This window comes from Salvelinus namaycush, chromosome 31 (assembly GCF_016432855.1).
Source record: "Salvelinus namaycush isolate Seneca chromosome 31, SaNama_1.0, whole genome shotgun sequence".
Lineage (NCBI taxonomy): Eukaryota > Metazoa > Chordata > Actinopteri > Salmoniformes > Salmonidae > Salvelinus > Salvelinus namaycush.
This window is the reverse complement of record NC_052337.1, coordinates 28855703-28868041: the sequence shown is the minus strand read 5'-3', so window position 1 is coordinate 28868041 and position 12339 is coordinate 28855703. Positions and strand designations below refer to the sequence as shown.

General features: G+C 46.6%; 1 protein-coding gene across 1 annotated transcript in view; it reads left to right on the top strand.

The window, feature by feature from the left end:
• Positions 1-573: 573 nt before the first annotated feature.
• LOC120025540 (3'-5' RNA helicase YTHDC2-like) overlaps positions 574-12339 on the top strand; it is a 32973-nt gene continuing 21207 nt past the window's right edge. The window contains 17 exon segments of the mRNA XM_038970102.1: positions 574-670; positions 768-858; positions 2011-2211; positions 2394-2589; positions 2742-2908; positions 3944-4046; positions 4143-4299; positions 4555-4662; positions 4788-4939; positions 8383-8518; positions 8709-8835; positions 8937-9002; positions 9105-9283; positions 9812-9908; positions 10272-10359; positions 10501-10581; positions 10670-10752. Coding sequence (XP_038826030.1) covers positions 2075-2211; positions 2394-2589; positions 2742-2908; positions 3944-4046; positions 4143-4299; positions 4555-4662; positions 4788-4939; positions 8383-8518; positions 8709-8835; positions 8937-9002; positions 9105-9283; positions 9812-9908; positions 10272-10359; positions 10501-10581; positions 10670-10752 — 1877 coding nt within the window. The 5' untranslated portion in view covers positions 574-670; positions 768-858; positions 2011-2074.

The following is a 12339-nucleotide window of genomic DNA, read 5'->3' as shown; positions in this document are numbered from 1 at the left end:
TAGTATGAAGAAACAATACTTCTAGCTGCAGCTTCATACTACTTGTCAGACATCGGGAACTGATACTATATACTGGCCATTGGGGTGGGCATGGTGTGGGGGGTCCGTAGGTTGCTTTTGACAATTTCTTTGGATTCCTCATGTCTCACTCATTGGTAGCATGACGTTTGGTCCAAATCGGATGTTAGGTACTATATTCATTTAAAATTATGTGAATCCTATAAAGTAAAAGGGCCAATTTAGGTGCAATCAATTAGCTTAATTTCTCAGAGATGAAATTATATTTAAACAAAATAATTTTAAAGGAATGCTAATCTTTCTGCAGAAACCATTTCAGAACAATCTGAGATGGTAGGTGTCATGGCTTCCTGAAATGACACTCTACCCTTTGTCTCTAGTTAGTTCAAGTAACGTGACAGTCATCTAGAGAGATTGCAATGTATTGTTGTAAAGTAGGTTGCTCATTAGCTACATTTGATGAACTCTTGTGTTCTACAGTGCATCATGTCACGTCCCAGTACTGCCTCCCCCAAGCCTGCCATGGGCCACTCCAAACACTCTGGTAGTGGAGGGCCCAGGGGCAAAGGGCTGAAAGACATACGCATCGATGAAGAAGTTAAGATTGCTGTGAACATCTCCCTTGAAAGGTTTCAGTACAGTGAGCAAAAAGGTAAGAGAAAATGGTCCTTCTACTCATGCTGATGAAGTGATGATTCGTGGAGAAATGTGTATTATATTATGTATTATACATATTCTTTTTTTTACAGAAATTGAGTTTCCTTCCTCCCTGTCCAGTACTGAGAGGGCCTTCATCCATCGCTTTGCGCAGTCCCTGGGATATATCTCTAAAAGCAGAGGGTGAGCTATCCAAATTGATATGAGGGATATCAGAGCCCATAGCCAGGTTGGTTGTTTAGCAACAAAACCGACTTGTGCGCAACTATGGGGCTTAACAGACGAGGTTGTCTTAAATTGTTGACAACATGTAAACTATATTTTGGCTCCATGTTTATTGAAAACATAAATACATTTGCACAATGAGCACTTGTTGTCTCTCAAATACATGGTTAGAGTTGATAGTTAACTACTGAATTTTTGCCATATTAGCATTGACATGAAATCAGTCAAAACAAGACATGATATCAATAACAAGATACAATGAGCTGAAACGAGCCACCTATGATTCCCCACATAGCAGCTTATTGTCATTGTTGCTAGCTATCTGACCATTCATAATCATAACAAACACACGGCTTCTGACCACATCAATGCGTGCGTATAATGTTTTTGGTAATGTTGTCAGCCAACCCGTCTATAGTCTTTAGGTCAATCTAAGATACTCCCATATACACTGAGTGTACAAAACATTACAAAAACCTTCCTAATATTGAGTTGCACCACCTTTTTCTGTCAGTACAGCCTCAATTCGTCGGGACATGGACCTACAAGGTGTCAAAAGCGTTCCACAAGGATGCTGGCCCATGTTGACTCCAATGCTTCCCACAGTTATGTCAAGTTGATTGGATGTCCTGTGGGTGGTGGATCATTATTGATACACACGGGAAACTGTTGTGTGGAAAAACCCAGCATCATTGCAGTTCTTGACGCACTCAAACCTGGCACCTACTATCATACCCCGTTCAAAGGCACTACAATATTTTGTCTTGCCCATTCACCCTCGGAATGGCACACATACACAATCCATGTCTCAATTGTCATAAAGGCTTAAAAATCCATTAACCTGTCTCCTCCCCTTCATCTACATTGATTGAAGTGGATTTAACAAGTGACATCAATAAGGGATAATAGCTTTCACCTGGATTCACCTTGTCAGTCTATGTTATGGAAAGAGCATGTTTTATACACTCAGTGTTCAAGCGGAACTTGAGTAGAACAGTTTGTGTATCCCTCCCCGGCATTGTAGCGTAAGTTCTAACTCCCTAAAAGCCTCCCTCAGGTTTACTAGTGTGCTGTGCTTCAAGCCTAACAGCCTATTTCATTCATTTTCAGAAAAGGATCAAGCCGCACCCTCACTATCAGAAAGAAGGATGGCTCAGAGACGGCCCAGTCCATCATGACTTTCAACCTTTCCCACAATTCCAAGCATGTGGTGCGCAGCTTGCTGCAGAGGTTCCCCATCACCAACAAGGAGTGCAGAGACCTACTGCCTCACACTGAGAGAGGCCTGTCTGTGGCCATGGAGGCTGGTGAGTCGCAGTTACATCTCAGGGTTAATAATGCATTGATATCAATGGGAGACCTTGCCAAACTTTAGGTTTTTAATGTCAATGTACTAAAGAATGAATAAACTATCAAGGTGTTAACAATATGTATTGACAATACAAAGTATAAACATTCCTCTGCCCCTCTTTTTTTTCTCCACCAGAGAGCAGCCGTGACAAGAACAGGACCAGCGGGCGGCTCAACAATGGCATCCCCCAGGTGCCCAAGAGGAGGGGCCCGTCTGAGCTAGACTTCTTCCGCCGCTCACTGCCTGTGTACGAGCGCCAGGAGGAGATTGTCCAGGTCATCAAAGACAACCGTGTGGTCCTAGTGGTGGGGGAGACCGGCTCGGGGAAAACTACACAGGTGAGGGGGAGAAACGTTTTACGTCACTGTCCAAATATGGGATTGTGCTGTTCTTATGCTCTACAAAGGTTTTGCATTGGTATGATAAAGGTATTACATTTGTAAGTTCCTGATCAGCTAGAAAGTAATTGGGAAGTGTTTTGCCATTCCAGATCCCACAGTTCCTCCTGGACGACTGCAGCCGTAATGGGATCCCCTGTCGTATCTTCTGCACGCAGCCCCGGCGTCTGGCTGCCATCGCTGTGGCGGAGCGGGTTGCAGCAGAGAGAGGGGAGAGCATCGGTCAGACCATCGGCTACCAGATCCGCCTGGAGAGCAGGTAGGAGGAGAGCGAGGGAGGAAGGGAGGCACTAACTCTGTCTACGTTCACTGGGCTACTGTGCGGAAATTAATTAAATCTCATCACTAAGCTAAGGACCCTGGGACTAAACACCTCCCTCTGCAACTGGATCCTGGACTTCCTGATGATGCTGACGACATAACAGTGGTAGGCCTGATCACCGACAACAATGAGACCGTCTATAGTGAGGAGGTCAGAGACCTGGCAGTGTGATGCCAGGACAACAACCTCTCCCTCAATGTGAGCAAGACCAAGGAGATGATCGTGGACTACAGGAAAAGGAAGGCCAGACAGGCCCCTATTAACATCAACGGGGCTGTAGTGGAATAAGTCGAGAGTTTAAAAACAGTCATGAAGAGGGCACGACAACACATTTTCCCCCTCAGGAGACTGAAAAGATTTGGCATGGGTCCCCAGATCCTCAAAAAGTTCTACAGCTGCAACATCGAGAGCATTCTGACCGGTTGCATCACCGCCTGGTATGGCAACTGCTCGGCATCCGACTGTAAGGCGCTACAGAAGGTAGTGCGTACGGCCCAATACATCACTTGGACCAAGCTTCCTGCCATCCGGGACCTATATACTAGGCGGTGTCAGAGGAAGGCCCAAAAAATGGTCAAAGACTCCAGTCACCCATGTCATAGACTGTCCTCTCTGCTACCGCACGGCAGGTGGTACCCCTCCCCTTTGTTTTTACACTGCTGTTACTCGCTGTTTATTATCTATGCATAGTCACTTTACCCCTGTACAAATTACCTCGACTAACCTGTACCCCCGCACATTGACTCGGTACCGGTACCCCTCTATATAGCCTCGTTATTGTTATGTAATCTTGTGTTTATTTTTGTTAGATTTTTTACTTTAGTTTATTTAGCAAATATTTTCTTAACTCTATTTCTTGAACTGCATTGTTGGTTGAGGGCTTGTAAGTAAGCATTTCATGGTAAGGTTTACACCTGTTGTATTTGGCGCATGTGACAAATAAAATTTGATTTGATTTGTTTGCCCCCTCAGAGTTTCTCCTAAGACGCTGCTGACCTTCTGCACCAGCGGAGTCCTGCTGAGAACACTGATGGCTGGAGACGCCACAATGTCCACTGTTACTCATGTCATTGTGGTGAGTAAAAGTTACTGTGACCCTTTTGTTATAGTTCACAGCTTTTACTGTATGAATGCACATCAATATGATACTTCATGCCTCTTGTCCAATCAGGACGAGGTTCACGAGCGGGACGGCCTAAGTGACTTCCTGCTGATCAAGATGAGGGACATGCTCCAGACGATGCCAAATCTGAAGCTCATCCTGTCCAGCGCTGCCCTGGACGTGGAGCTGTTCCTCCGCTACTTCAGCTCCTGTCCCGTCATCCACAGTAAGTCAACCCTGTCTGTTTGGATAAGCCACATACAGAGAGGAGAGTACAGAAATCACTACAGAATCACCTAATATACTCATCTGAAATTGGGACCGGGATTCATCAGTGAAACCGTTACCTGCAAAAGCCAGGTAATTGCAGGGAAAGACATCTGTATGGATAGGGCTAATGCTTGTCATGACTGGTCCTGCAAGCACTGATTTCTTAAATGAAATTAATAAATGGCAAAGTAAGAATACTTTTTTGATCTAGTCAAAGGAAGACCATTTGAGGTGAAGCAACTCTTCCTGGAAGACATCTTGAAGACAACGGGTTATGCAAACAAAGACATGATGAAATACAAAAAGGAGATTCAGAGGGGTAACTACCAACCTTCTCTTAATCCTGGTTTGCTTGATTTCCATTTTGATTTCTGAACACTGTTTTGGACTCATGTCCAATGTCTCCCAGACTGAACAAGTGCATGTGTGTGTTGTCCCTGGCAGAGGAGAAGCAGCAGACGTCCCTGACAGAGTGGTGTAAGGTCCAGGAGGGCGGCTCCCGCCAGGAGCCCCAGAGGGATAAGACCTCAGCCTCCTGTGTCCTCCAGGAGAACGACCTGCTGGATGATGGAGGGGACAGTGTCTTCAACCAGCTGGTGAGAACAACAGTTAGTTTGGGTTGGATATGGGGGCCATGCTCATTTCTCAATATCCTAGTTTTCTATGTTATTTTCTCCCAGTTGCTTCAGTTATTTTCAGAATGTTCTCTGAATGGGCTGAAGAGATGCCACTAATTATTATTGCTCCTCATGATTGAGTTTGTAACGTTCGTCTTGTGGTGCATGAACGGACCAAGGCGCAGCGGGTGATGAATACATTCTGAATTTATTTACAACAAGACGAAAAACACTAACGAACACTAGAACAAACTACAAAACAATAAACGAAGTCAACAGACTTGAAACAAATGAACTTACATATAGACGAAGAACGCACGAACAGGAACAGACTACCTAAAACGAACGAACAAACGAAACAGTCCCATGTGGTATACACTGACACAGGAACAATCACCCACAAACAAACAGTGAGAACAACCTACCTTAATATGGCTCTCAATCAGAGGAAACGACACACACCTGCCTCTAATTGAGAACCATACCAGGCAAACCATTTAACCCAACATAGAAAACACATAACATAGACTACCCACCCCAACTCACGCCCTGACCAATTAAACACATACAAAACAACAGAAAACAGGTCAGGAACGTGACAGAACCCCCCCCCTCAAGGCGCGAACTCCGGGCGCACCCCTAAAACTCAAGGGGAGGGTCTGGGTGGGCATCTGTCCGCGGTGGCGGCTCCGGCGGTGGACGAGGACACCACTCCAACATTGTCTTTGTCCCCCTCCTTAGCGTCCCTTGAGTGGCGACCCTCGCCCCCGACCATGGTCCAGGAACCTTCACCAAGGCCCCTCCTAAATAAAGGAGACAACTCAGGACAGAGAGTTAGCTCAGGACAGAGAGGTAGCTCAGGACAGAGAGGTAGCTCAGGACAGAGAGGTAGCTCAGGACAGAGAAATCGCTCCGGACAGAGAGGTAGCTTAGGACAGAGGGACAACTCTGAACTAATGGCCGCTCCGGACTGAGTGGCAGCTCCGGACTGAGTGGCAGCTCCGGACTGGGTGGCAGCTCCGGACTGGGTGGCAGCTCCGGACTGGGTGGCAGCTCCGGACTGGAGGGCAGCTCATGACTGGAGGGCAGCTCATGACTGGAGGGCAGCTCATGACTGGAGGGCAGCTCATGACTGTAGGGCAGCTCCTGACTGGCTGGCGGCTCTGGCAGCTCCTGACTGGCTGGCGGCTCTGGCAGCTCCTGACTGGCTGGCGGCTCTGGCAGCTCCTGACTGGCTGGCGGCTCTGGCAGCTCCTGACTGACGGGCGGCTCCTAACTGACGGACGGCTCTAATGGCTCGGGACAGACGGGCGGCTCTAATGGCTCGTGGCAGACGGATGGCTCAGATGGCGCTGGGCAGACAGATGGCTCAGATGGCGCTGGGCAGACAGATGGCTCAGATGGCGCTGGGCAGACAGATGGCTCAGATGGCGCTGGGCAGACGGATGGCTCAGACGGCGCTGGGCAGACGGATGGCTCAGACGGCGCTGGGCAGACGGATGGCTCAGACGGCGCTGGGCAGACGGATGGCTCAGACGGCGCTGGGCAGGCAGGCAGTGCAGGCGGCGTTGAGCAGACAAGCAGTGCAGGCAGTTCAGACGGCGCTGGGCAGGCAGGCAGCTCAGACGGTGCTGGACAGACGAGGAGTGCAGGCGGCGTTGAGCAGACGAGCAGTGCAGGCAGTTCAGACGGCGCTGGGCAGGCAGGCAGCTCAGACGGCGCTGGACAGACGAGCAGTGCAGGCAGTTCAGACGGCGCTGGGCAGGCAGGCAGCTCAGACGGTGCTGGACAGACGAGCAGTGCAGGCGGCGTTGAGCAGACGAGCAGTGCAGGCAGTTCAGACGGCGCTGGGCAGGCAGATGGCTCAGATGGTGCTGGGCAGGCAGGCATCTCAGACGGCGCTGGGCAGGCAGGCAGTGCAGGCGGCGTTGGGCAGACGGCCGACTCTGACCCGCTGAGGCGCACAGTAGGCCTGGTGCGTGGTGCCGGAACTGGTGGTACCGGACTGGAGACATGCACCTTAAGGCTAGTGCGGGGAGCAGGAACAGGGCACACTGGACTCTCGAAGCGCACTATAGGCCTGGTGCGTGGTACCGGAACTGGTGGTACCGGACTGAGGGCACGCACCTCAGGACGAGTGCGGAGAGAAGGAACAGTGCGTACAGGGCTCTGGAGACGCACAGGAGGCTTGGTGCGTGGTGCCGGAACTGGTGGTACCGGGCTGGAGACACGCACCACAGGGAGAGTGCGTGGAGGAGGAACAGGGCTCTGGAGACGCACTGGAAGCCTGGTGCGTGGTGTAGGCTCTGGTGGTAATGGACAGGAGACACGCACCATAGGGCTAGTGCATGGAGCAGTAACAGGACGCACAGGACTCTGGAGAACCACAGGAGGCTTGACGAGTATGGAGAGCTGTTCCCGGTGACATCAACTCACCGACACGTTCAGTCGGACGGATGCCGTGCCTCATGCACCAAACCAGTACATCCCTCATAACTCTCTCCTCCAATTTCCCCATTAACTCCTTCACTGTCTCTGTGTCACTCACCTCCAATACCGCCCTCACCGGCTCCTTACGGTAAGCAGGGGGAGTTGGCTCAAGTCTACAACTTGACCCAGCTACACTCCCTTTTAGGCCCCCCCCAAGAAATTTTTGGGTGAGCCTCTCGGGCTTCCAGCCGCTCTGCCTTGCTAGCGCCTCATAATGCCGCCTCTCCGCTTTCGCTGCCTCCAGCTCCGCTTTGGGGCGGCGACACTCCTCTTGCTCTGCCCAGGGTCCTTCTCCGTCCAGAATCTCCTCCCATGTCCATTCCTCCTTGTACCACTGCTGCCCGTTAACCCGCTGCTTGATCCGGGTTTGGTGGGTGATTCTGTAACGTTCGTCTTGTGGTCCATGAACGGACCAAGGCGCAGCGGGTGATGAATACATTCTGAATTTATTTACAACAAGACGAAAAACACTAACGAACACTAGAACAAACTACAAAACAATAAACGAAGTCAACAGACTTGAAACAAATGAACTTACATATAGACGAAGAACGCACGAACAGGAACAGACTACCTAAAACGAACGAACAAACGAAACAGTCCCATGTGGTATACACTGACACAGGAACAATCACCCACAAACAAACAGTGAGAACAACCTACCTTAATATGGCTCTCAATCAGAGGAAACGACACACACCTGCCTCTAATTGAGAACCATACCAGGCAAACCATTTAACCCAACATAGAAAACACATAACATAGACTACCCACCCCAACTCACGCCCTGACCAATTAAACACATACAAAACAACAGAAAACAGGTCAGGAACGTGACAGAGTTCACCAATGTCACAGGGGATATTATTTCCTGGTTCTTACTAAGTGGCACTGGGTTTGCTATCAGTCTGATATAGGATGTGTTGTTTCAGAATGAGAAAGATGTGGCGTCATTGGACCCGTGGCTGCTGAAGGAGATGGATGCCTGCATCTCAGACATCTTCCTCAACCAGGACGCTGATGCCTTCATCCAGCTCTTCAATCTCATCCTTAGTGAGAACGTCAGCGGTAAGACAGTTAAGGACGCATACAAAACCTATGTGCCCCAGTTTACTCTTGTATCTCTATTTTATTTGTGTATGAAATGATGACACCAACATAATCAAAAATGTAATAAATTTAAAAAATGTAATCCCAAGAGTTGAGAGTAATATTCCCAGTAGTTCCAAACCTGATATGTCCTCCTCCTGCTTCTCAGTGGACTACATGCACAGTGAGACAAGCGCCACTCCCCTCATGGTGGCAGCAGGTCGAGGCTTCCTCAGTCAGATTGAGCAGCTGCTTAGTATGGGAGCCAGCGTCAGAATCAAGGCCTCCAATGGCTGGTAAGGGTTCTTTGAATAACTGTATAAATGCATCCTCTTTTAATTTACTCTATACACCATGAATGAGTCTGAAATATTGATCAGTATTTGGTTCGTTTCAGGACAGTACTGGACTGGGCCAAGCACTTCCAGCAGGCAGAGGTGGTGGACCTACTAGATTCCTACCTGTAAGAGCACCATTTATCACTGTATCATTGTTATGAATGGCTATATGTGAAAACCCTGCCTTTGTTTGAGGATGATAACAGAAATACTCCCTTCCTTGGCAGCTCATCCCTGGAGGCGGGGAAGCTGGACGAGTGGTCCCTGGTGCAGGCAGCCACCACAGAGATGAGCCCGGAGGACCAGGAGCTTCTCAAGGAATACCACCACAGCTTTGATGACGAGAGGGTGGACCTGGACCTCATCATGCACCTGCTGCAAAACATCTGCACCAGCTCTGAGGAAGGTGAGAGATTGTCTTGTCTAGTGACTACTTGATAGTCTTCTGTAGGTGACTACAGATAGTCTTGTGTGGTGACTACTTGATGAGTGTTATCTAACGACTACTTGATAGTCTTATCTAGTGACTACTGAATGGTATTGTATTTTTAAAACTTTTCTAATTGTTTGACGCAAAGTCGAGAGCTTGGTGTTCTAAGGTTCTATCTGCAAAAAGATAATTCTGAGCTAATTGGCTTTAAAGTTCCAAACCCTTATTGTTTTGAATGGTGTCAGCAATTTTTATCTTCTATTCTATTGAACTTAACAACATGAATTTGGGTATTTAGAGTACTATATAGGTAGAGAACATTGAACAGAACAGGGCAATGACAAAAATGTAGCTAGATCCTTTTTTAAATGTTACATTTTTTTATTTAACCTTTATTTAACTAGGCAAGTCCTTATATCCCACCTCTCGACGTGGCAGTGTACATTTTTCCCTTGATTGTATTGAACATGTAGTTTGATTTGATTTCAAATCTTTTCATGTCAGGTGCGGTGTTGATCTTCCTCCCCGGATACGATGAAATAGTGGGTCTGAGGGACCGTATCCTGTACGACGATAAAAGATTTGCAGACCACTCCCAAAGGTACCATCAGTATAATGAGTGGCGAGAGCAACGTGTCCCTCTCAACATAGTTTAATTGGGCCATCAGTATTTCAACATAGCTCTTGTCTATTTGTGTCTTATTCTGATCAGTCTATTCACAATTATTGTTCTAATTTGATGCTCACTTCCATGATGTTACTTCATGTTCCTGCATACGCAACCCAAATGTAAATGTACACATTTGCAAGTCAGATTAGGAAGCATCGTTATATTGACAAAAATGGCCAAATATATTTTTTATAGAAGAAATATAGATTATTTGGAAGAGACAATGAAGAGATTTTCTATTTTTGTCCTGTCTGAACCATATCTAGAACCTCAGATCTGTGTGTTTCATTATAGATACCAGGTCTTCACACTCCACTCCAACATGCAGACCTCCGATCAGAAGAAAGTGCTGAAGAACACCCCTGCTGGGGTCCGGAAAATAGTGAGTATATTTTTACATCAGCTGTGCTGACTATCACACAAAAGAACAGTTTCACAAAGAAACTTCTGGGGCCCAAAGTGTTCCTTGAAGCAAAATACCATCTTCTTGTTCAGACATCAAGTCTTTTCCTCTCTTCCTCAGATTCTCTCCACCAACATCGCAGAGACGAGTATTACCGTCAACGATGTGGTGTTTGTCATCGACGCAGGAAAAGTTAAAGAGGTTAGGATTACTTTGAAAACAAGAGTCTACTGCACCCCTCCCCCGACAGAATAGCAAATCTTGATATGTGATTGTTTCCCCATCACAGAAGTCCTTTGATGCCCTGAACAACGTGACCATGCTAAAGATGGTGTGGATCTCCAAGGCCAGTTCTCTGCAGAGGAAGGGCAGGTAAAGCACAGACTCAGATATTCCCCATAGAAATCAATCATGTACAATTTACATCAGAGCCCTACTACAGAGACACTCCATGCACTATAGACATATCGTGATGGTAAGGGTGTATCATCTCTTATGAAGCCTCATAGCGTCTTAACTTCTCTGGGATATGTGGGACGGTAGCGTCCCACCTAACCAACAGCCAGTGAAATTGCAGGGCGCCAAATTCAAAACAACAGAAATCTCATAATTAAAATTCCTCAAACATACAAGTATTATACACCATTTTAAAGATAAACTTCTCGTTAATCCAGCCAAAGTGTCTGATTTCAAAAAGGATTTACGGCGAAAGCATACCTTGCGATTATGTTAGCTCAGTACATAGCCACAGAAAAACACAGCCATTTTTCCAGCCAAAGAGGAGTAACAAAAAGCAGAAATAGAGTTAAAATTAATCACTAACCTTTGATGATCTTCATCAGATGACACTCATAGGACTTCATGTTACACAATACATGTATGTTTTGTTCGGTAAAGTTCATATTTATATCCAAAAATCTGAGTTTAGGCGGGACGCTACTGTCTCACTTGGCCAAAAGCCAGAGAAAATGCAGCGCGCCAAATTCAAATAAAATACTATAAAAATCAAACTTTCATTAAATCACACATGAAAGATACCAAATTAAAGCTACACTGGTTGTGAATCCAGCCAACATGTCAGAATTCAAATAGGCTTTTTGGCGAAAGCAAACGATGCTATTATCTGAGTTAGCACCATTGTAAACAAAGAGAGATAAACATATTTCAACCCTGCAGGCGCGACACAAAACGCAGAAATAAAAATATAATTCATGCCTTACCTTTGACGAGCTTCTGTTGTTGGCACTCCAATATGTCCCATAAACATCACAAATGGTCCTTTTGTTCGATTAATTCCGTCGATATATATCCAAAATGTCCATTTATTTGGCGCGTTTGATCCAGAAAAACACCGGTTCCAACTCGTGAAACATGACTACAAAATATCTCAAAAGTTACCTGTAAACTTTGCCAAAACATTTCAAACTACTTTTGTAATAAAACTTTAGGTATTTTTTTACGTAAATAATCGATAAAATTGAAGACGGGATGATCTGTGTTCAATACAGGATTAAAACAATCTGTAGCATGCTTTCTGGTCACGCGCCTCTAACAGGACACTTCAAGTGACCCTGATTCAAAATGGCCGTACTTCTTCATTACACAAAGGAAAAACCCTCAACTAATTTCTAAAGACTGTTGACATCCAGTGAAGCGGTAGGAACTGCAAGAAGGTCAATTAGGGGAGCACGTGATGCCGCGGAGCTGAGCAGACGTTGACAAACCGAGCTCTTCAAAGTTATTCTATTATTACCTAAATAACAACGTTGAAACAATATTCTAACATCGGCTGATAAATTGGAGCCATGGACCTCCGACCGAGAGGCAAGAAGGATGACCAAAACGTTGTTGATTCCCAAGATAACGACAACGCTACAGCTAGCAAGATTAGCATTAGCCCTCATAACTCAGACGACAGTTCCAGCCTCTTGCGAGCCTGCCGACATGCTGGCTACTCTC